Source organism: Podarcis muralis, chromosome 13 (genome assembly GCF_964188315.1).
Source record: "Podarcis muralis chromosome 13, rPodMur119.hap1.1, whole genome shotgun sequence".
NCBI lineage: Eukaryota > Metazoa > Chordata > Lepidosauria > Squamata > Lacertidae > Podarcis > Podarcis muralis.
Genome location: NC_135667.1, coordinates 20,792,951 through 20,818,030, shown reverse-complemented (window position 1 = coordinate 20,818,030; position 25,080 = coordinate 20,792,951). Strand labels below are relative to the sequence as shown.

Here is a 25,080-nt window from a genome sequence, read left to right as displayed (position 1 = left end):
AAAGTGTTCAAAAACTGAAGCAGTTACTTCCAGCATTCGGGTTCTGAAACGTTTGTCAACGGAGAAGTTTGAAAACCAAGGTTCCACTGCAGTTTATACTGGTGATTTCAAAGTCTCCTTTGCATATTTTAAAATAATGTTCTTCACGATGTTCTGTTTGATATTTTTGTGAGCCGCTTAGAGGTTTTCTTAACACCGAGTGGTATATATGAATGTTGTTAAATACAGTGGTAACTCGGGTTACAGACGCTTCAGGTTACAGACTCCGCTAACCCAGAAATAGTACCTCGGGTTAAGAACTTTGCTTCAGGAGGAGAACAGAAATCGGGCTCCGGCGGCACGGCAGCAGCAGGAGGCCCCATTAGCTAAAGTGGTACCTCAGGTTAAGAACAGTTTCAGTTTAAGAACGGACCTCCAGAACGAATTAAGTTCTTAACCTGAAGTACCACTGTAATTTAAAATAGAATGTGTTGCACCTGCTTTTAAAAAATGGTTGCCGAGAGGGGAACGTCACCTTAGTTTTTCGATGGCTGATCAAGCGCCGTGTTCTCAAAACTTTCTGCTTCCGGCCTTGAGGATTATTGAGGCCTAACAGTCACAAAATGGCAGGGCAGAGGCAGAGCAGGTCACAAACTAGAGGCAGAGTTTGCCATAAGCAGCTGGCAGTCACAGATCTCCTTCTCTGTTAAGAATGATTTGTAGTGGCCCAAAGCTTATTAGGGAGCCCATAGGTGCTAATTCCCTGGGTCCCTGTGTGCCCGAGCACCCACAAATTCCCCATGAAGGGGCCAGGCACCCACAAATTCCCCATGAAGGGGCCGGGCACCCACAAATTTTGGTGCATGTGGGTATTGGGACAGTGTGCTGTTCCCCTAAGCAGCATTTAATGCTCTTTCAAGGACAGATGATTTCATTGTTGTTTAGTTGTTTAGTCGTGTCCAACTCTTCGTGACCCCATCGACCAGAGCACGCCAAGCACTCCTGTCTTCCACTGCCTCCCGCAGTGATTCTATGATTTTGTGGAATTGAAGAGTTGGAAAGGACCCCGAGGGCCGTCTAGTCCAACCCTCTGCATTGCAGGAATCTTTTGCCCAACGTCAGGCACTGGTGCTGTCAATTCATTTCTCCCTAAACAATTGCCATTTAAGTGGCCCTCTAAGGGCATAATATGCGTTTTGAAAAAGTTTTGAAAAAAGATGTTGTCACCAAAGATGAAAGGTGTTATTAAAAGCTGAATTCTGTACATGCTTCAATTTGTGGAACAATTTCCCCCGCTAAGTACGGTAGTTAGCCAAATCTCCCAAAGGTTATTGTGATACGCACACCCCCAGATCCTTGCTTGTTGTTGCCTTGGGGTGTGTGTGTCTTCATGCATTTATGAGCATTGTGCCAATGCAACAGTTTTGATTGGATAAATGTATTGTGATTCTTAACAGGGGCTGCCCCTCAGGCTTGGAGATGTATGACATGTAGCAGATCACAGGTTATTTGGGGTGAAGATAAAGTTCTCTTTTTACATTTTCTGAGAGCTGTGTTTCGAACTTCCATGCAAATTAGGAACTGGGAACAAGTGAGCAACTTCAGCAACATCCTGATAATCACATTAACTGGCTACATTAACATTACTTGTCACTGTCTGCACTTTTCTGCATTTCATTTCCTTCTTACCTCACTGTTTGGTATCCACCCCCACCATATCTGCAACTCAGCATAGGCTTGATGCACAACCAATTTATTTCATATTTAAGGTGCCGCCAGCTTCTTTGTTGCTGTCATTCTTATAGCATTCCATAGCAGGAGAGCAATGACCATGTGCAGCTCCCTGTCAGTCTCCATTTTGTTTTATCTTTTTAAAAGAAACAACAGCACAACCACTGCCAGCTTCCAAATTTTGAGAGACCCCCAGTCCTTTCCCTGCATCAGTGGGGCTCCTTGAGTACTTGCCTGGCTTCAATGGTAGCAGCAACTGTTTTAATTTATCACTGCCTCCTGTGGATCCTGCCACCTGAGGTGGTCGCCTCATTTTGCCTCATAGGTGGGCTGGCCCTGTATTAGAGGTGCTACCTCTTCAGAAGTAGCAAGCTTTGTCCTGGAAAGCCCTCCCTCTCATCTCAGCTGTTTAATGCAGGCAAGGGAAATGACTTTGTACATTTTCAAGGGAACTGTTGTCTTCTTTTTTGTATGTTGTAAGAGCAAAACAGAATTATAAGCTCCTTCTTTCCCCCTTCCTGCTCAAGGGCCAAGAAAAAACCTCGGGAGCAGGCCCATTTTACATTAGGTAAAACAGATGTGGGAAGCAACAGAGAGCCCACAATACTGAAGTTTATTATAGAATTTCAGTTTTATTTTACAGGATATGGCAGCAGGAGAAATGGCAAAGTAAGATGGTAGGCTGGGGAGACACACACATTGTGTGAGACACAAAGTACCCACCCCCGACAATGCCTACCTTTCCCCATATGAAAATACAAGTATGCATCAACTCACAATGAAATCAATGGTGAATTAAGGCTAGAAACAGACAATTGTGTGTACCCCCGCCCCATAGCTGAAGGTGGTTTGAAAGAGAGGTTGCTCATTGTATGTGCTCGTTCCACTTTTGTCCATGGAAGGCTACATTCAGATATAGGTGACAATGTCTTGTTTTCTGCTCTGGTGGAACTACCTATATAGGTAGCAGTGTCTTTTTTTCTGCTCTGGGGCAACATCCATTGTAATAGTATGCAATAATAATAAAAAATGGAGCCATATGGATAGGCACTGCTTACAGGATTTTGAAATGTTAGACTATTCCTGACCAATACACCAAGTCTCAAACAGATGATGCATTCAGTGGCGTAGCATGGGGGGGTGCAGGGGGGGCTGGCCGCACCGGGCGCAACATCTGGGGTTAGGGCAAATCCACAGGTTAGGGGGTGCAAATCCACGGGTTAGGGGGCGCAAATCCACGGGTTAGGGGGCGCAAATTACTTGCCTTGCCCCGGGTGCTGACAACCCACGCTACGCCACTGGATGCATTGGACAGCTTGACAAGGGTAGGAGAGTGTGGTTTTGTAATCATTGTAGGGGTCAGCCAATCAGCCAGTTGGGTTGAAAGGAAGGAGGTACCTTCATGATTGTCACAAGGGCTTAACAGTCAGGACTTTGCACAACTGGTTTCTGGAAAGAAGGACCAATTGCGCCAGAGTTTGATTCTCTGAGGAAATATCTACATCTGGCTAAAAATGTGTGTGTGCAGATCCACATCAGCCTAACCACTCTAGAACACCAACAAAATCAGCTTTTGTATTACCGTATTTTTCTCTCTATTACACGCAGATTTTTTCTCCTAAAAAGGAAGGGGAAATGTCTGTGCGTGTTATGGAGCGAATGTGGGGGGGTCCCTGGAGCCGATTAGGGGAGCGCAGGAACAAAAATCAGCAAAAATCAATCTGCGTTGTGTCGGAGAGGGAAACCTGAAAAGAGGAAGTGGTTGATTTCCTGCATTCTGCCTCAGGGTCTTACTGCCCACCCTCCTCTGTTTCGTTGCTGTGTTTGCTCAAACGGAACAAAGAGCAGGCAAATCCCCTCCCCTCCAGGCAAGCAGAGGGGAAAGCAGAGGTCTTTCCTTCTAATTCCTCTCCGTGCTCCTCGCAGGCAGCCAGAAAACATGCAGGAGGAGAGAGAAAGCTGGCTTCGGTTTGTGGAAACTTTTGCCTTTCTTTCTTCCCTCCCGTAAAATCCCTCTCCTGCTTTCTTAGCCAGCTGCTTCTCTGCACACCGCTCTCTTGTCCCTTCTGTGTTTTTCCTTCACTCCCCACTTAAAATGTAGTTACAAAGCATGGATCCACATGGATCCTCAGGATCTTTGCATTGGGCCACCCCAAATTCACCATCAGATCACATAGCAGCCTGCCCCCCTAAAATCACACACCCACTGTTGCCTGGGGCTGCAATGGTGCAAAAACGTGGTTAAAAAGCATGGATCCACATGGATCCTCAGGATCTTTGCATTGGGCCACCCCAAATTCACCATCAGATCACATAGCAGCCTGCCCCCCCAAAATCACACACCCACTGTTGCCTGGGGCTGCAATGGTGCAAAAATGTGGTTAAAAAGCATGGATCCACATGGATCCTCAGGATCTTTGCACTGGGCCACCCCAAATTCACCATCAGATCACATAGCAGCCTGCCCCCCAAAAATCACACACCCACTGTTGCCTGGGGCTGCAATGGTGCAAAAACGTGGTTAAAAAGCATGGATCCACATGGATCCTCAGGATCTTTGCATTGGGCCACCCCAAATTCACCATCAGATCACATAGCAGCCTGCCCCCCAAAAACCACACACCCACTGTTGCCTGGGGCTGCAATGGTGCAAAAATGTGGTTAAAAAGCATGGATCCACATGGATCCTCAGGATCTTTGCATTGAGCTACCCCAAATTCACCATCAGATCACATGTCTGTGGCCACAGCATGAAGCACAAAAATGATACATCCACTGTTTCATTCAGAATTTTTTTCCTTGTTTTCCTCCTCTAAAAACGATGTGCGTGTTATGGTCAGGTGCGTGTTATAGAGCGAAAAATACGGTATTTCAAAGTTTGGCTGGAGGTAATAATTGTGGAACAAAAGAAAGGTGTATTTCTTCCACTAGAAATGGCTTCTCTTTACTTTCAACTCTTTAAAAAAATGTGCTTGCATATCTCCAGCTCAGTCTTTCTGCTTCCATTTCAGATGTGTAGGACTCCATACTGCTCCTAGTCCTGGAGATCAAACCCTGGAATCCGATTTCTGGACCCCCTCTTCTAGTATTCTGGAAGCACCCCTCACTCCTCTGCTCCCAGAGGATCCAGAGTGCCAAGACGAGAAGAATAGTTTGTGTGGTCCCAGTAGAAACATTGCGTCCTGGCTGAGAGAGGAAAGGAATTGCCGAAGGTTCAAGCTCCTGAGCCTGCCTCCCCAACGCCTTGGCTCGTTCTAGTCTGAGCACAGCATCCCCCCTCTAAGATCAACCCCGAAAGGTATGGAGTGATGTTGCCGTGGGAGACCAAAGGCAGTGCCTGTGAAAGAAACAAAGGAAAGTAGAGGTTAGATAAATCCTGGGTCCTGGTCTAAATCAGAGCAGGACTTCTTGTATGAATTCTGTGCAAACGTGGAAGTTGCTATTATTGAAGTCATCAATTTGAGAGTCTCAACTTCTATTTAAGTGTGTGTGTATGTGTGTGTGTGCGCGCACACACACACACATAGAAACAATGCTATTTTTCTAGAAAAAGAGGTGCCAGAACTCACCATGAACACCTCCCTTGTTCTCTTATAATGGCTATGGCACCCACCTGAGAGGTGCCGGAACTGAGTTAGTGAGTTCTGGCTGAAAAACATGCCCCTTATATAAGTACAAGCTTCTAGACCTGTGGATGGAAAGACAGCTTGAAAGTGCATGGGCAATGCCTAGTGAAAGTGTCCCAACTCTCCTAGAGCACAATCCTTGACTCTCATCCACCTACCTTCTCCACATGAATCCATGTTGCCTTCCTTCCGCGAACTGACACTGTTGGGGCTCTCCATATTCTCATAGGAATCGGCATCTGCAAGGAGCAGGGGGGCTGGTCAGAGATGAAGCGAGCCTGAATTCCAGTTCCTTAAACAGGGGCCTATGGGACTAAGGATAATTGGCCAAACATTTTTTTAAAAAGACTGACTATAAAAAACCCAACAGATGTAGCTTTCCCTAATTTATAAGGAGAATGATTAGGAAAACTTGACCTGCTGGATTTCTTCCCGTCATGTGCCCAGCCGCTCTAATCAACTGGTATAATAGGGATTAGAAAACGGCATCTCCCATTTCACTTGGAGGAACAATCCTCAGAGGTCGTTTCTAATGTCTACTGACCAACAGCATTGAATACATGAAAGAACAAAGCTGGAAAACTTGGGCATCAGCTCTCCTACCCTGATGCTAACCCTGCCTGGAGATCCTGGGAGTTTTTCTTTCCAAACTGCTAGATTCTATTTCCCTCTTAAGTTGCTCACAGGAGTTCTGTCCCATTGGCACTGATGCTTGCCAGCGCTGGGTGGCATGTGACTGTGAATCAGCATTTTGAAATTCCCACTGCGCCCCAGATAATATTATTGGGGCATTCTGGGGCATTATTGGAAATGGCACTCACCTTCCTCGTTGCTTATGTTGGAATGAAGGTGGAGAAGCTTGCTTGAAGTGGGGCACAAGGACCCATTCATCTCTTCATAGGACTGGGAGCCTGAAGGGGCAGCAGAAATGTCACAAGCGGGACTGAATAAATTATGCCAAGTAGGATGGCAGCTACTAGGGACGCGGGTGGTGCTGTGGGCAAAACCTCAGTGCCTAGGACTTGCCGATCGCATGGTCGGCGGTTCGAATCCCCGCGGCGGGGTGAGCTCCCATCGCTCGGTCCCAGCTCCTGCCCACCTAGCAGTTCGAAAGCAATCCCGGGTGCAAGTAGATAAATAGGGACCGCTTTATAGCGGGAAGGTAACGGCATTTCCGTGCGCTGCGCTGGTGCTGGCTCACCAGAGCAGCTTCGTCACACTGGCCACGTGACCCGGAAGTGTCTTCGGACAGCGCTGGCTCCCGGCCTCTTAAGCGAGATGAGCACGCAACCCCAGAGTTGGACACGACTGGCCCGTACGGGCAGGGGTACCTTTACCTTTACCTAGGATGGCAGCTAAACAGAGCTGGAGTTTAACTAGCAGGAGCAACTGTTTTTTAATGTTTACCTGTAGATGTCTCACTGCATCCATCCTGCTTGTCCACATGGGGGTCCAGGGCCAGCTGCCTGCGTAAGTCTGGGGGACAGAGAGAGATACCAAAGGCCAGTGTCATATCAGGTTGCCTCTACAGAAGTATTGTTACCCAGTCATTGTGCCCATGTATTCAGCATTGATCAAGCCCCATTTGGAATTGCTACACTCTGTTTGAACTGGGGCTATGTAGTCCCCAAACAATGCTGACAGTCCAACAAGGAAACTCTAAAAAAATCAATACCACTGGCAACTGGTCAGCTATTTTCTTATTTTGTATCTGCTTTTCACTCTTAACTTTATGCAGAAGCATAGTTATCTTAAGGCTGCAGCCCTATGCATACCTGCTTGGAAAAAGTAAACCCCATTGAACTCAGAAGGCCTTATTTATGAGTAAATGTACTTAGAATCATGCTTCGTATTAAGCAAAGTTTAAAAAGGTAAAAAAAAAAAATGTGTCAGGGATTAGCAACTTCAGAACCTAGTCCAAGACCCACTTGGACATCCAGCTCACAGGTAGGTCTTTGTTAAACGTAGATAGGCAGAAGAACACCACACACTGTATGTATTTATTAAGATGTATTTCACCGTATTTTTCGCTCTATAAGACGCACCAGACCACAAGACGCACCTAGTTTTTGGAGGAGGAAAACAAGGAAAAAAATATTCTGAATCTCAGAAGCCAGAACAGCAAGAGGGATCGCTGCGCAGTGAAAGCAGCAATCCCTCTTGCTGTTCTGGCTTCTGGGATAGCTGCGCAGCCTGCATTCGCTCCATAAGATGCACACACATTTCCCCTTACTTTTTAGGAGGGGGAAAATGAGTCTTATAGAGCAAAAAATACGGTAATTAATTGATGTCTGTTTTATGCTTATTGTGTTGTTTTTATGATGTTAGCTGCTCTGAGCCCAGCCTCGGCTGGGGAGGGCAGGATACAAATAAAAATTATTATTATTATTATTATTATTATTTGGAGGATTCAGGAAAGAGGCTCTCGATTCTTTGCCCTCTCCAAGCTCCTATCCAGTACCTGCTATAAGTCGGGCTGCACCAGGGGAAACAGAAACCTCTTCTTCCAAGTTCTCATAGTTTTCACTATCTGTGAGGGGGAAACACAGAAAGACTGAACGTCACCAGAGGAACTGAATGGCAGTGGGTTGTGCTTGCAAATATACTGAGGGTGTTATTTTTATGGGGCAAACTCTCCAAATCCTCCCAGGCAGCTTTTACTCAGGGCAACAGCCATGCTAGAAAGGAAGGGAAGGGAGACGGTTCATAGTGTCCCCGTGGCAATTTGCTGATATCACTTGGATTCCAGTTACTACAGGCAAGATGGCTAAAAGGGGTGGCCATGGCAAGCAGTAATCAACCACAAGAGCAGTCTGCTGAGTCAATGGAGGAGATGCTACTGCGGCAATCATGTGCCCTTCCACATTTCTCAGCAAAATTCTGCAAGTTAGCACCGACTTCCCAGATTACACAGTTACAAGGGAAGTGTGGTTGTTCCGCTCTCCTTTATTCCCCAACACATTTTGAGATACACGCTCAGTTTAGCCTTACACTTTTGAAATTAAGAAACGAAGCTGTTTATAACTCAGCAGCAGATTAGAGACTCTGCTTTGCATCTGGAAGGTTCCAGCTTCAGTCCCCAGTATTTCCAGGTTCTGATCAATATATTGAATAATTCCGGAATTGTACAGACAGCTTCCTTTAAGGAAGAGTGTATCTTGAATGAAGGATACTGGATTTTCTAAACAGTTGGTCTTCTTTTTCATTCACACACACACAAACGTGTGTGTGTGTTTGTGAGCTGGCTGCCCCTGTCTCTGCTTCCACACCCAGATCCCGCACCTTCAGCAAGTGGATCTTGGACCAGGTTCTTCACGGACTGCTGAGTATTGTTTGCATACAATGGGTCAGCTGTGGGTCAGAAGCAAGCGGTTGGTGAGAAAATCAGGTAAACAGACTGACATGACCCACCCCCCACCCCACACGGATAGCTCACTGCACTTCCAAATACCTGAGCCCCACTTCTGGGAGCCGGACTTGGTCTCGTCCTTTCTGTTTTCATAAAGCGATACATCTGTGGATGGAAGAACAGCGGCTGTTGCGTAATGAAGTCTGGCATGTGGTGAAAGGAGAACCATAGCTTCACACATGCGTCGCATGCAGAAACCCCCAGGTTCAGTTGCTCAAACCTTCACTTTAAAGAGACTCCCAAGACAGCAACATGTCTGGGAAGAACCTCTTCTTGAGAGCCTGGGGAGCTTCTGCTAGCTGCTGCATGTGATGGGAAAGTTTATTTTTGCTGGGCAGGTTGGTTCACCAAGTGTTTTCTTTTTCCTTTTCCCTGCTAGCAAATGGTTAACGAATGGCAGTTTATGGTTGGCTGGGGTTCCAGGAGGGGGAGTTGAAAAGGAGAAGATTTTGAGAGACAGTTTGTAGGTTGGGATAGAGGTTGGTAGAATAGGTTGAGAGGGAGGGAGATAGAGAGTGAGAGGAGAGAGAGTTGGTTCTGGATAGAAACATCCACTCTGAGGAATATATCACAAGCTAGAGAAAGTAGTCTCTGAGCATAGGGTGAAGGACCGTGTGTGGTGTCCTGTAAGAGTTATAGGCCAGGAATTAACTGGGAGGCTGAGGGTAAGCCAGGAGAAGTAGAAGCTGGAAAGATACAGCCTACTTAGTTCTCATTCCAGTCAGGAGGGGAGAGATTCTTCTACGAAAAGAGAAGACTCCCAAAGCAGTTAAGAGGGGTGTGGTGATCCCTTGAGTCTGTTACTTGGAGTACCTCAGGAGTAAGGTTGTCTAAGCCTAGGGGCGTGTAATTGACAGGAAGTACCACCTTGTTTAAGAACCAAAGTATTAAGCGGCAACAGCTGTGCAACAACCGAGAAAGCACTGAAGTGAAGTAACATTATAATCTGAAGTATCCTATGTTTTACCCACTTGTGCCATAAACCTCCTTTGTTAAATAAAATATTTATTGTTTATTTGATCAAATCCTGCCGGAGACTCCAAATTTTTCCCTCTCACAAGTCCCCCACAAGATAATCTGGGGTAGTTTGTGGGAATTCGTGGAATTGGTGTTCTGTGAGGTGGGTGCACTATATTTAAGTGAGGGCGGGCCGGCGCCAGGGGGGAAAGTGCTGTTGCCCTGTCACACTGCAGTATCTAGGGATATACCAGCTTTTGTCAACCTGTTGACCTTCAGATGCTTTGGACTACATCCCCCATCACTGGCCAACTGATGGAAGGTGAAGTCCTAACCATCTGCAGGGCAATAAGCTGGAACAAGAACATAGGAAGCTGCCTTACATTGAGTCAGACCATTGGTCCATCTAGTTCAGTATTATCTACACTGATTGGCAGTGTTTCATGCAGGGGGTCTCACCCAGCCTTGCCTGGAGATTGAACTCAGGGCCTTCTGCTTGGGAAGCGAATGTTCTGCCTCTGTGTTATGGCAAAGGCTGAGGTAGGCTGGTGGTCTGATTTATTATAGGGCAGTTTACGAAACAAGGCCTACGGGGTTGCTGTGGTTCACATACTGTTAGGGGACTCATTTGTCATTACGGGCATCTCACCAACGCTCAATATCTTTAAAGTGAGAATTATCTATTTGGAACCATTGTATTTGGATTGGGGGCGGGGCGGGATGCAATTGCTGGAAAGATATATTAGAGAGAGATATTTCTCCTGAACTGTAGAAATGCACAGTAGCCACCCATTCTAGCCTCTTCCACATCTTTATACAGAAGGGAAATTTGACCTCACACAGCCACCACCACACAGCCCCCAACTCAAAGTCCTGGGAAACCTAGTCAGATGGGTGGGTTATAAATAATAAGTCATTATTATTATTATTATAAATTATTATTATTACTAGATCAGATATGGGGACCAGACCTCCAACTAATCCGGCCCACCAGTGGTGTAGCTAGCTGCTTGGGTGCTGGGTCTGGCCTGTGCAGCCTGCAGCCGGGGGGGGGGGCGAGCAGCCCATGGGAGCGGGGCCTCTCCGCAGCCTCTTCCTCAGCTGTAGGGCAGCTGAGGGAGAGGCGGAGGGCAGACGCAAGCTCCACGCTGCCACTTCAGGCAGTGTGGAGCCTGCAAGCACCAAAGCTACCATGTCACTCCCAAGAGAGATGCGTGGCTCGGGCACACTGCAGGCCCCGTGGTAAGTGCTGGCCCTGCGGTGTGGCGCCCAGTGCCAGCTCTATTTGCTGCATTGTTGACTGAACTAAAAAGTCTAATATTTTTGTTATTTTGTCAAACCCCCCCCCCCCCAGTGATGACACCCGGGGCGTCCCGCACCCCCACACCCCCTTCCTCTGCCACTGCAGCCCACCAGACCTCTTAATCTGGGCCTTTCCTAAATCAAGCCCCTTTTTGCCCAGGCCATGACCCTCCTTCTGCCTGTTACAGTCCAGAATGAGCTGCCCATTCAGGGAGATATGGTTTCCTCTCTGCACTGAGAAAGGACTCCCAAGGTAGTGCTCCTGTGATCAGTCTGCTTTCCCGCCTCTGAAATCCAGGATTCATTTATTCCAGGTCTTCCTCACTGGGCATTTCACACACACACACCCCTCCTAATTCTCGATAAAACTCCATTACATTATGAAGCAACTCTACAAATCACTACAGTCTCCCCCACCTGCTCCAACAAAGGCCAGCATGCTTGGGCAGCTGTACAGAGAGTCCTCCTCACCTCCCTGAGATGCTGAAAGGTTTTGTCTATCTCCATTTGCTCATAAAATGTGGGAGACTGATGAGTCGAAAGTAAGGAAAGGAAATGTTTACCGTTCAAAGCCACATCTCCCTGCTTCACTTCTTCCTGGGTGTTCTCGTAGTTGTCATCATCTGAAGCAAAAAAAATATTTGGATGACTAGGCCCACCCATTCTCTCTGCCTACTGTGCCCTGTTCTCTCCCATACACCAATTTATGTTGTGTTCTCCCAAATTTTATGCTGTGCTTTCTCCCACTCCACCAACCCACTTGGCTTCCAGTCACACAGCACCCAGCAACCATCAGTCACTCAGTGACTGTGACTCCTCTGCTTCTTTGCGTTGTGCGTCATACGCTCTAACTGGACCAAGTTCCCCAATACAGTGCAACATATGGGGGACCTGTTATAGCTAAGTGGGTGTCACAAACAGGCTCAGGGGTCTGTGCTGTTTCTGAGTTCCATACCCATGCTTACAACCTGCACTCTCCCTGTGTGTGTCACGGCAAGTGCAGATGTGGATCTGTAGCAGCCCCTATGCTTTTTCCATCCTCTTATGCTGTCCCTCTCAAGCAGCATGCTGTTTCCTACCAGGCACATAGTAAGTAAGCCACCTGTAGACTCTGCCATATTTATTCAGCCCACCTGAGTTAATCAGCAACGGTTTGTTGGGCACCCAGTTGACCGCAATGCATGGCAGTCACACAAGTTCATCCCAATGCCCCCACACCACATACCATCTGACTTGAGCTCTGTTTCACTGTCTGGATGTTCATATTCTTCTTCATCTTCATCTGGTGAGTGAGAGGAGGGAGAGAGAGAGAGATGTACATAAAAACCGATATTACTGTACTCATCTTACTGGTCTGAAATCACTGCACTCTTCTAGTTGACTCCATAAGTGTTTAGGACAGGTAACTAATCTCCAGTCTGCAGGCCAGTCTCAGCCTGCAAAACTAAGGGTAAAGGTAAAGGGACCCCTGACCATTAGGTCCAATTGTGACCGACTCTGGGGTTGCGGTGCTCATCTCGCTTTATTGGCCGAGGGAGCCAGCGTACAGCTTCCAGGTCATGTGGCCAGCATGGTTAAGCTGCTTCTGGCGAACCAGAGCAGCACACAGAAACGCCGTTTACCTTCCCGCCAGAGTGGTACCTATTTATCTACTTGCACTCTGACGTGCTTTCGAACTGCTAGGTTGGCAGGAGCAGGGACTGAGCAACGGGAGCTCACCCCGCCGCGGGGATTCGAACCGCCAACCTTCTGATCGGCAAGCCCTAGGCTCTGTGGTTTAACCCACAGCGCCACCCGCGTCCCTAGCCTGCAAAACTATTTCTTCCAAATAATGGCCACCTGCCAATTAGCTGATGACACTGGGTGATGGGTAGGTTTCAGTACTGTTGGGTGCTGCTTCACCAGCATGGTAAGACAAAGGCTTGGATGAGGTGGTAAAAACCTGTTCCTCAAGTGTGCCACTTCAAATTGCAAGTGGGGATTGCATTATTAAATCTGATTAAGTGGGTGGTGGTGACAACATCCCTGCACATAGACAACTAGCCTGGCAGGGAGAAGAGCTCTAGCATTAGCTTCCCTCCCGTTATGTGAATTATATGTGTGCAGGGTTTTCCTCCCTGACGGGCATTCATTCAACCATGAGATGGTATGAAGCAGAACAGTCCAGGAGGAGGGTTACTGCATCATCTGCTGTTTCAGTGAATTGGACCAAAGTTCCTTCCCTCTTCCTCCCACAACCACCCCCTTGCAGAACTGTGCTCTGAATGTGAAAGCGAGCAACACAGCATCACAGCTGTGGGATGCTGTGAAAGAGCCTCAAGCTGCTGGGGCCAGTTGTGCAGCCATGCATTGTGCCCCACTTTGGGGCAGCATGTAGAGCTCGCTGTGCACACTGCCACCCCTGCCACCAAGAGCTCAGCTTGGTGCTGCTGTGGGCTGGCTCTTTTCCCAAACTGCGTATTGTGTGTGTGCAAAGCCTCTAAGTCCTGCCCCTTGCACACTACAGGCAGCGGCAAAATGCTCACCATGGCAATCTTCATCTTAAATGAGGAGGAAGTGGGTCCTTTTCCTTTCTCTTCAAACAGTTCTATGTGTTTCCTGTGCTAAAACTTCTGCATTTTGAGAAGGCCTCCCACAGGTGGGTTTTTTTCACACTTGCGGTAACTAAGGCTGTACTTTTCCCTCGCAGTTACAGGAAATTTGCATGTAAATGTTCAAAAACCTCCAGAACACATCTAACAAGTGAATGACAATGTTCATTTCAAAGGGGCTCATGAGAAGATTTGAGTATACGGTGCTCTGTGGACCACATCTGCCTGCACCATTCTGCCCTATTTAATGGCACCCAAATCTTCCACCTCAGATGGCCTCATGCTTGGAGCCATTTCTGTTTAAGCCTCGTGTCTGAAAACACCTCCATTTGTTTCACTCCTGCTATGCTTGAACTCCTTGCAGTGACCTTAGTGACACTAGCTTCTTGCCCTGAACCCACTGTGCCAAATTATGCATGATGGTGGCAGGCCTGTTTTTTTTAAAAAATACATTTGCTCCTATCAGACGTTAAGCATTGATGTGGGATTTGAAGTGTGAATGGGGTATGTGGGTGGGAGGTGCTGAACCCTTCCCTCTTGTCATTTTGGCCCCATGAGAATCCCCTGCGTGCACAAACATTTTCTGCTTTAAATAAGACCCCACCCCATCCCTACTTTATGCGTAACTGAATAAAACCCGTATCAAGCTTCAATGTAATTTGGCTCCTATTCTGTCTCCTGTGTTCTGACTTCCACTCACAATTAGGAGAAATTTGATTCACTATGCATTTACACCCAAATCTACCAAGCCTGCACTTTCTGAAACATTATGCAAATCAAAACATAACCATTCCTCCCTTGATTAGAGAATGCATTTTTGTGCCTTTAGATCACCCTAGGGGGTTGATGAGAGCATGTAGTCTAAATATTTGGAAGACACCAAGTTGGTGAAGGGCAATCTAGTACAGTCACAAAAGTACATTCTTTAATCAAGGGGGAAATAAATTCCGATTGTAAACAACACTTTTAGATTTGCCGTGTGATATTATTCAGTATCACCACCAGGAATGAACAAATCTGTTGATTTTGTTTTCCCTTTTTTTCGAGTTTTAGGCTCATTTTGCTGCACTTATGCATCAGTTTGTGAATTTCCTTTTTTAAAGCCCTCCTGTAAATTCATTAGTAATTTAGTAGGCATTTTTCCTAATATACACCTTTTTCACAGATATATGCATCTTGATGTCTTCTTTCCTCTAATACACACATTTTGCACACATTTGTTTAGTTGGGGACTTTACTGCAAAATTCAGAGAAATGCATATTTCAAACCTCATTTACTGCATTCTGGTTTATGTGTTGTTTCAGAGAGTGCAGGTTAGGTAGATTCTCGTGCAGATATGAACGGAACTAAATGATTTCCCCATCCCCTAATAGCCATTCCATGATCTATGCACTTTATGCAAATGTTCACTCCTCCTTCATAATTCTGTTTCTCCTCTAACTACATATAACCTTCCACCTCTTCCCCCGCCCCAAACATACCTTCCATGTCAGTGGTATTGGGTAGGATCTTTCCTTTCTGAAGCAGCTGACAGGCACACCTTGGACCCCCATCTGGCAACACATTCTCGTAGGCATCCACCCGCTCACAGACTGTGGGAGGGTGAGGGTAAAAACACAAGCTCCATCTAGATACAATTCCCATCCACCCACCCACCCAGGTAACAACTTACAGAGGTAGCCATGTAAAGCCTGCTGCCTCCCAAGACTAACATAATGCACATCAATCTCAATTGAAGCAGACTCTTGTGAACAAAATGTTTTGGTCGTAATAAAACTGTTAGTTTAGGGTACCACCAGTTTCTCAATTGCTATTCCTGGCCATCTCTGGGTTAACCAGGTCTCTCAACAGTAGCAGCAATAGTTACCATATTTTTCACTCTATAAGATGCACCAGACCACAAGATGCACCTAGTTTTTGGAGGAGGAAAACAAAGGGGGGGGGGGGAATTCTGAATCTTAGAAGCCAGAACAGCAAGAGGGATTGCTGCGCAGTGAAAGCAGCAATCCCTCTTGCTGTTCTGGCTTCTGGGATAGCTGCGCAGCCTGCATTCGCTCCATAAGACGCACACACATTTCTCCTTACTTTTTAGGAGGGAAAAAGTGAGTCTTATAGAGCAAAAAATACGGTAATTAATACATAAGTCAAAGACACCCCAAAGGACCAGAAAAGACTTTTTATGTACGGAATAACAGCCGCTTGAATGCTACTAGCCCAGAGATGGAAAGAAGACAAGGTCCCTACCAGATAGGATTGGCAAACCAAGCTGTTGCACTATGCCGAAATGGCAAAGCTGACTGGAAAACTCAGGAACCAAGATGACAAAAACTTTACAAAAGAATGGGGGGGGGGATTATAAGTTATCTAAGAGACCACTTTAAGCAGATGGAAACACTGGCAGGATTTTGATTTCACTTGTAGTGTAACCATTACCATGGACAATATGGATTGATATAAGAGTTAAGAGTTTGGAAGAAGATGCAGTTTTAAATGTTTAAAATGGAGCTCGGGGTGTGTGTGGAAGTCATGAGATTCGGAGAAATCTCTGTATATGGAGATATATATGGATTTTTATAACTTTGTATTGGAAAAATAAACAAACAATGATAAAAAAGTCAAAGAATGTTGTTCTGGAACCTGGCGCCACTTCTATTTTCCCTCACAAGAAGACAGATTCCTGCCCAGAAGCTCAAGGAATGAAGGGGGCGGGGTTAGGGTAGTAAGTCATTAACTCATTAACTCACCATCTTCATTTGCTGAGGGTCCCACCAGAACCCCATTGGAAGCACGTGGCCTGTTCCTCTTGGCACAGAAATACCTTCTGGAAACCACAGAACCATAAAATAATGAACGACACCAAACTATGAATTCAATGCATGTTGCCTCAAAAATCCTTTCCGGGTTCCAAAGGCAGGATATAAACCACGAACATGCAGTAAATGTATAAACTGACAACACAGGCTTTGCACCAGAGTCTGTGAACTTCACTTGGAAAAGATTGTTAGGTACCACCATCAATGTGCTAGGAATGCAGCTGAGATCCCCATGGAAGTCTGATCATCCCATGGAGAGCCCAGTGGAACATCTGGTGGCAAAAATGGCTGGAGATGGCAGTGGTACCATCAGGGTAGGGCTCAGGGCAAATGTCCAGAGCCCCCACATAGCAGAATGAGCAAAAGGGTCGGCAAATGCAGCACAGCTGGCTTTCACACGCTGAAGCAAGTGAAGTAGTAAACATTAACCTTCCAAAGCCACCCCCGAAACAAACACAACATATTAAGTCTGGAGTCTACAATTACCAGATGGAACTACTGGGCCATGGGAAGTCTGTTGATGGGTAAGGAAAAGGCCCAGAATAAAAATATATCTGCAAGTAGGTGGCACCACAGCCAATGCAAGAGATGTACCCAAGGTTTCAAATGCCCATTACCCTCAGACAGAATTTGCCACCTCCCATCCCAGCTTCCCAGAGATGCTTAGTCCAGTACCAGATTACCCAATAGGCAGACTAAGGACTTCTTCACACTTACCTTTTTGCTCCGCTCTTTCCAAGCAGAACTCTGCGCTTTAATGCTCTGTGTTTGGGCATTTTGTGTCTTTGTTTGTTTTTGCCCCGCGTTTTCCCTACAAAACCCCGCTCTTTGAAACTCGGAGCAAACATCCATTTGCTCCAGAGCAACAACAACAACAGAAAGGGCGCTCAAACAAGGAGCTTTAAATCACAGATCATGCCTAGAAAGAGCTGAGGAAATGCAAGCGTGGATAAAAGCCCTAGGCTAAGGCTACCAGACGTCCCCGTTTCCCGGGGACAGTCCCCGGATTTACAAATCAGTCCCCATAGAAAATCCATTGAAGTTGAAAAGTGTCCCCGGATTCATTGAAATAAATCTGGTAACCTTACAGCCTAGGCATGCATTTAGGGTACCAGCAAAGCAGGGACACACACACACACACACACAAGAAATTTGGTGTTTTTGTTTGTTTGTTTTTAAAGAAATTAACATTTTATATTTCAATAAAACATTGAAGTAGTCCTCATGCGAGAAAACAGAACTTTGTTTGACTTCCTTACACTCCACTAACATACTCTCCCTGTTTCCCTGTTCTCTTTTTATGACTTATCCCAACCTAAACCAGGGGGCACCCTACTAAAGTAGATGGAAATGATGCGATGAAATCAGATCCTGCCATGTGTTGCAATATATGTTTTGTTTTGTTTAATTTTTTATTTTATGGTTTAGTATTTGCTTTCATTTTGAATAGCACAGGGGAGCACCATAATCTTTTCAGGGTTCGGGGCCTCTAAAGGTCTTAATCCGGCCCTGGTTTATTCTTCCCATACCCCACATCCCCCCTCTGGATCCACAGGGGTTAGCTAGAGATCCCCTCTTCTCCAGTGCTGTCTTGTGGGGATAGAGACCACCCTCCCAGATTCTCCCTCCACAGGTTATTTATTACCCATGGTCTGCCTACTAATGCTCTTGCACTCTTCCCTACAACACTACTTACCTCCGGACAGGACCCTTCAGCTTCATCTGCCTACGAACACGAATGGCTGAAATGAGAAGGATAGAACGGGAACGCATTAATTTTTTTAAAAAAAATCATTTCCCGTGCAGCCACTGTGGCATATTGGTCTACATTAATAACATCAGATAGGCTAAATACCTGGGTTGTCACTGGAGAGCTCTTATTTTACTGTAGCTGAACTGCTGTTTGCAAATATTATTCAAAGGGAGCTACTAGTTTTAGGCTGCTAATAAACAGTGTAGGTGTTTTACCAGAGGTGCCTAACTTTTTTTGGCTTGAGGACTGTGTTGACCTATGGTTAGCGCCCTTTCTCAATGCTGTCTTGCAAAAGACTTTCCTGTCACATATTTCTACAGTGTTTTAAATCACTGTATTATTAATTACTAAATTCAGAAGAAGAAGAAGAAGAAGAAGAAGAAGAAGAAGAAGAAGAAGAAGAAGAAGAAGAAGAAGAAGAAGAAGATTTAAGAAAATAGACAAAGCAGGGAGGGGAGCCACAAAAAAACCTTTGGCATCACAGTAAGGGGTTTATGGGACCAGTCAGTAAGAACATTTTTTAAACAAACAAACAAATAGAATTGGGAGAATACAGTGAGGGACATGTAAGAGTGCTCAATAGTTTATTTATTTTAAAATGATAAATCTGGGGAGCACAAGAATCCTTTTCAGGGGCCAGATACTGGCTACAGACTAGCCACCCCGATTTTATATGGTCAGTTTGTCAGGAGGAAACTCAACAGGGCCTAGAGAAAGGAGGGGATGTGTATTGTTGTTAGGAAGAGGCTAGACAGACAAGGGAGGTTTGGAGACATGGGGGCAGGCTCCCCATTCTTGCTCTATTATGTTGCTGTTGCTGTTCTTTTTTAAAAAAAGACAATTCAAATTTCATTTCAGATTAACAGAATATTAACAATCACACAAGAGTCGTATATCACAATCCGCCAGCACACAATCCTTTTACAAGTCGCTCATTGTAATGACACCTGCCACAGCAGCCATTCTGCATTTAGTTCCTCAGCCCCTTTCCAGGGCAAACCCTCTCAGCATGAAGTTAATGTTGGGTTAACATGCTGCTTAAAAGGGCAGAATATGTATTTACATCGGAAGAATTACTGTAAAGCTACAAGACCAGGAAGATGAGTTGCCAGAAGAATTTGGCCACTCCCTTCTGTGCTTGATCTTGCCTTTGTTCCTGTACTTACCTCGCCGGAGCCACAGAAAACAGAAAAGGCAACCAAGGCAGGCAATCATATGTACCAAGGCCGCAGTCCAGATTATCCAGTGCTGGGCTCCTAATTGTAGCCAAGCAGCTTGTGGGGGAGGAAGGAAGAAAACAATTAACTGGAATCTCTGTTTATATGCATGTCTTTATTATGGCTGCAAGTCAATTTTAGTGATTCATCCTATGAGTTTCAATTGATTCAACTGCCAGTTTAAATCTGTAGATGGATAGAACCAATACCATATTTATGTGAATCTAATGCACCATCAAATCTAATGTGCACCCTAATTTTCGTGACATAATTTGTCCAAAAAAGGTGCGCATTACATTCAAGGAAGTATAGTATTTCTAAAGCATGAAGCAGGCTTACTCTGTTCTTAGGTAATACATACATGTGTTGCAGGAAGCATCAATGACTAAAACGCAGCAATGCCATTCCCCCTGTCCCACCACTGTGTTTCAAGTCGCAACGGCACATTGCTGCGCACACCAGAGGGAAGAAGGGTTTGTAAACTAGTAAGTGTGCAAATAAGGGACGCGGGTGGCGCTGTGGGTTAAACCACAGAGCCTAGGACTTGCTGATCAGAAGGTTGGCAGTTCGAATCCCCACGACGGGGTGAGCTCCCGTTGCTCGGTCCCTGCTCCTGCCAACCTAGCAGTTCAAAAGCACATCAAAGTGCAAGTAGATAAATAGGTACCACTCCGGCGGGAAGGTAAACGGCGTTTCCGTGTGCTGCTCTGGTTCGCCAGAAGCAACTTAGTCATGCTGGCCACATGACCCGGAAGCTGTACACCGGCTCCCTCAGCCAATAAAGCGAGATGAGCACATCAACCCCAGAGTCGGCCACGACTGGACCTAATAGTCAGGGGTCCCTTTACCTTTACCTTAAGTGTGCAAATATGGAATTATTATTTATTTTGGTTGCAGAACTTTTCCCACTGCAGAACTTGGGGCTCATCCAAACTTGGGTTTGTCCCATGATTTCCAGGCATGGGTCCCAGACGTTTTTCTTTTGTCCTGCCACTTCCCCCAGGAAAATTCACTCTTTACTGCTGAATCAGAACAAACATCAGTTGGGTTTTCTGCAGATTGACATTTGATTGACATTCAGCAGTAAACAGAGTTTTCCTGGGGGAAGCGGTGGGACAAAATAAAAACCTCTCGGACCCATGCATGGAAATCACGGAACAAACTGAAGAACTCATGGGACAAAAGGGAAGTGTGGGCGAGCCCTTCGAGGCTTCCTATTTGTTTATGTATGTATGTGTGTATGTATTTAGATCCCGCCGCCCCCATATTTCAAAATAAATATTCCATAGTGGTATTTCTTTTTAAAAACATCAACCTTGCACTGGAAAAATTAAAATTTGGAAACATTTCAGATCTGAAACTGGAGATTTGGACTTTGCAAAGATGATCTACATTTCAAATGCATGTGAACTTGTCCCCCTGTTTGCCTTCGCCCACCTGGCTTTGCTGCCACCTCCAGCTGAAAATGGCGGGCCTGATCCTTCCACTGACAGGTGTAGTTCCCAGCGTCCGTGGATGTCACCGATGGCAGCATCAGAATGATGTCATTGGTCCTCATCAACAGCCAGTGGTTAGTGATGGAGCGCCACAGCGACACGGTCACCAGCACAGTCTTTTTGCCCACTAAATCGTGCTGAATCCAGAGGAGAGTCCCATTGGTCCAGTTCCTGGGTATTGGGGCATCACAGGGAAAAGATTCCATACCATTTGTAGGATGTGGGGAGTCGGCCTGGCGCCCTACGGAAGACGGTAGTGAGATGTTGGGCTGCAACACAGTTTTCTGCAATTTTTAAATATTTGTTAACGGCTGATGTTTTCCAAAATTTCAAAAATGATTTTTAAATTCTGGCTTTAAAAAAAATTGATGCAGAGGGGTAAGCCTTAGCGATACATTTTCAAGGAAGCAATATGTAAACTGAATATGTCTGCCCAGATGCCATCATCTTGGGTTTTGCAAAATCCTTCAGCTGAAAAGCATCCGACATTACCCAACACCAGCTTGTGAAACTTCGGGAGAGAGCCACACAGCGGCACGTCTGCTATTAGGCTTGTAAGGACCGATCGAAGGAATGCAAGGCCCTGGATGCCACTAATCAGAGAGGAAGAAAACCATCTGAGTCTTTGAGCGGGGTGGGGACTCCCAAATTCCAACAGGATGCGGAACTACATGGAGAGCCATGGGGCCTTCCTTGGCCCAGAGCTGAGAAGGAACTGACAGAGCAAGCTACACACTAACTGCTTCCTATCCACTCTCACTGAAGTTAATATTGACCCATTGAAAGGTGCCAGGCAAAAACTTTCCTCCCTGTCACACCCCGCCCACCAGCTTTTTGCCCTTAATTTGAAGGGCTACCAAGTACAGTAAAACTACCAGGAACCAGACAGAAAAAAAGCCTAAAAACGTACAATCCCGGAAGTTCTTCCCCACAAATGTAGGTGTACTTTAGCCACAGACCACCAGGCCTTTATGAGGTGGGGGAAGGAGTAATCCACCCCTCGCCCAATTTCCTAGTCAAATGTAGAAATACAACTTGGATGTGATCTCACAGGCTTGTGGTGGATAAAAGCTGCTGTTACTACCCGAACCGGCATCTCTCATGCTGTCTTTCACTTCCTCTTCAATGTCCTCAGGGTCTTTATCACCATCATCATCATCACCTGTAGTAAACAGACCCAGATGAGCAACCCAGCCCATTGTTTCTCAGCCTAGACAATCTGCCCTGCCCACTCTTGTCTACCCCACCCCCACATTATGCTGTGCTCATTCTGGCTAAACCAGCCCACCTTGCTTCCAGTTACAGGTCCCAACACCACTTTGTCTAGAGGGCTGCAGCGCCCCTCCCTCCGTGTAGTGTGATTGTGTGTCACAGAACCTCCAATTGTACCAGTTTCTCCAGCATAGCATTCAGGGGTTCTGTGCCAAGTAAATGAGCAACTGCAGCAGGTACAGACTTTTGCACTGCTTGTCAGCCATGGGGGCCTGGCAGTTCTTAGAGCAGCATATACGTGAATGTGTCCTCCAAATTACAGTGGTGGCAGCAATGGTAATAATAATAGTATCTGTAGAGTTTGGTTTCTGCTTTTTACCGCCATCTTAACTGCTCACTGGTAGAGATGAGTGAATCTGCCAGTTTCAGTTTCTCTCAGTTTCTCATTCTGCCAGTCTTAAGTTCGTTCTCCATATTTCCACATCACAAAAAAATACATTTTTTTAAAAAAAATCCTCACCAGCAAATTTCTCTTAACACGTACATTTTTTGCAAAGCAATATCCCCAACCATAATGCAAATTTTAATGCTGTTTTCACTAATGCATGCATTTTAATGCACACTTCTCAATACTTGGCTGGAGAAAAGTATTGTGATATTCTGAGAAGTGTAAATTTCAAAGGAAGGTTGTGTTTCAGTTCATGAATTGTTTCAGAAAGTGCAAGTTAGGTTGGTTCGCCATTATTATTAGTAGCACTATTGATTATTAATTGATTGATTTAATATCCCACAACTTCCTCCCCAAGCACCCCAGGGCAGCAAATGCTCCACGATAAAACAATTAAAATACCACTGTATCTAAAAACCATTCCAATTCAGATATAGACTGGGAAAGATCTCTGTTTAAAAGGCTTATTGGTAGAGGAAGGTCTTCAGTAGGCACCAAAAAGACAATATGCAAACTCAGTTTAATTTCCCCTCACCATACCTACTCACCTGTCCATGTGAGTGTGTGGTTTTTCCCTGAGATGCCATTCCAGCTGCAGGTAAACCATATGCCATCTTGCCTAGAGATGCTGTAAATGAACAGACGCCACTTTTCACCCAGATTTGCCTCTGAGTGGTTATACTTGACATGCACATACGAGAGTTCCTTCCCAGACGGACCAAACCAAGTCAGATTCAAATCGTCAGAAGCCAGTGTGTGGTTAAAAGTGCAGGGCAGAAGAACCGCCTGGGTCTCTGGGATTTGGGAGGAAAACATCAAGCATTTCAATTTTTTTTATTCCTTTCTTACACACTTTTCAACTTAAAACGTTTCCAAAGTGATAAGCGTACAGTTTGAGCAAACAACCGCCATCTTTAATATACAGCCAGCTAAAACATGCATAGCAGCAGCAAGCTTTTAAGACAGTGAAAATTAATTCTTAAAAATCTTAAAGCAGCAATAAAACAACAAGCAAAACAGTCATTTAAATAGGAAAAGAAACAGCTGGTAAAATAGCATTTAGGGCCAAGTACAAGTACACCTGTGCCATCATAGTCCAACCTTTCATTCAAGCTCATTAAGTGAATCAGAGTTCAGGCAAATGGCAAGGCCTTAACCTCCCACCTAAAACTCAGCAGTGAAGGTACCAGGTAGATTTCCTTGGCAGGGTGTTTCATGAGCAAGATGCCAACATCGAAACAGGCCCTCTCCCTGATTGCCTCCTGCCTCGCCTCTGAAAGCCAAGGTGTCTAAAAAGAGACCTCTGAGTACCCAAGACTGTTTTCATGGCACTAGGTAGGTCTTCAGGGACCCATCTCCCAGCCATAAAGTATGAAGGCACCAGACCAACAATACCTTCTCCTCTCACCTCTGTTGCCCATGCTGGCAAACATCAAGCCATGTCAACTTTCTCTTTCCTAGCCTCATGAGCAATATCACAGCTCCGCACAGCTGATTACTTGCTTTAACAGCTGAATCTCTGATCTGAAGCCTTCTGGTGATAAATGGTGACAATGATCACCTAAGGCTTTTCTAGGTGCTGCATAGTGCAGATTTAAATAAATGACACAGGCTTTCAATTTGGGAGACGTAACAGCAAAGGAAAGGAGGATGAAAACAAGCAAATTCAGGTGCCATGGACCTTTCCAGTTACCAGCTGGAAGCTTGCCTGTTTACTATTCCCAGATGCTACCAGCTGTGGTCAGGAAACAGCATTCTGCACATCCTCAGAGGCATTCTTTGTTACTGCTACTTTGGTGGTCCTCGCCTGCCCGCCCACCGCTATATCTGAAATCCATCTCCATCAACCTCTGTCTCTTGCCTTCCGCCATCGTCTCCCATCTGCAGGACCTACCTGTGGCCTGGACAACATCGGTTAGCTCTCCCGGCACTCCAGTGGCTGCGCCCAACCAACCGAGCCACAGCAAAAACAGGTAACGCAGAGCGGGTACCATCGCCTCCCTGCAGCCAGCCCCACTTGCACACCGATCCATCCCCCTGGGCAGTCAGGCAGAGTGAGGCCCAACAGGCAGCCCCAAAGGGGCGGTAGTTTGATGACTAGCTGCTTTGGCAGAAAAGGGGGTCCCTGAAGCATGAAGTTCCCACCATGCTCCCCTGAGGGCTGAGGAAAGGAAGGGCGGGGAGACTATGTAAAGCACAGAAGCAACTAAGAAGAGAAGCTACAGTATTAGACCCCTTGTGCCAGGCTTCTTTCTTTCTTTCTTTCTTTCTTTCTTTCTTTCTTTCTTTCTTTCTTTCTTTCTTTCCACAATTTATAATTACACTTTATCTACCCCTAGATATCTGAGGCAGTTCGCAATGTAACTTGCTGAAACCAAACAAAAATAAAGGTGACAAAAAGTGACTTGTTACTATTACTGGCGGTGGCGATGAAATAAATAATCACGGCGGGTGATATTCAAGCGAGTTCTGCTCAGAGGACCCACTGAAATTAGTGAGCGTGACTAAGTTACGTCATGTAACCAGACGTACACTGAGTAAAACT

The 25,080-nt window shown here is 45.8% G+C and overlaps 1 protein-coding gene across 2 annotated transcripts; it reads right to left on the bottom strand.

The window, feature by feature from the left end:
• Positions 1–2,322: 2,322 nt before the first annotated feature.
• Positions 2,323–25,080, bottom strand: CD19 (CD19 molecule). Of its 2 annotated transcripts, XM_028703470.2 has the most exons (17): positions 24,430–25,078; positions 23,084–23,329; positions 21,927–22,037; positions 20,817–21,116; positions 19,329–19,436; positions 18,106–18,151; positions 16,341–16,417; positions 15,078–15,188; positions 12,230–12,286; positions 11,568–11,627; positions 8,788–8,850; positions 8,619–8,687; positions 7,798–7,866; positions 6,744–6,812; positions 6,158–6,247; positions 5,495–5,575; positions 2,323–5,047 (listed from the first exon to the last, which is right to left on the bottom strand). In XM_028703470.2, exons 1-17 carry the CDS (start codon positions 24,566–24,568, stop codon positions 4,965–4,967), a joined length of 1,779 nt encoding a protein of 592 aa, XP_028559303.2. In that variant the 5' UTR covers positions 24,569–25,078; the 3' UTR covers positions 2,323–4,964. The 2 variants fall into 2 exon arrangements, with proteins under 2 accessions (XP_028559303.2, XP_077773248.1); XM_077917122.1 differs by lacking the exon at positions 2,323–5,047 and having other exon boundaries at positions 5,572–5,649; positions 24,430–25,080.

What these genes read in the sequence shown, in the direction of transcription:
- CD19 (XM_028703470.2), bottom strand. Translation starts at nt 24,568, where the DNA reads ATGGATCGGTGTGCAAGTGGGGCTGGCTGCAGGGAGGCGATGGTACCC. An exon ending in GGAGGTGGCAGCAAAGCCAG is followed by an intron (nt 19,437 to 20,816) that starts GTGGGCGAAGGC and finishes CTCCCCCACAAG; the next exon opens with CTGCTTGGCTACAATTAGGA. An exon ending in CCAAGATCCACTTGCTGAAG is followed by an intron (nt 7,867 to 8,618) that starts GTGCGGGATCTG and finishes TCCCCCTCACAG; the next exon opens with ATAGTGAAAACTATGAGAAC.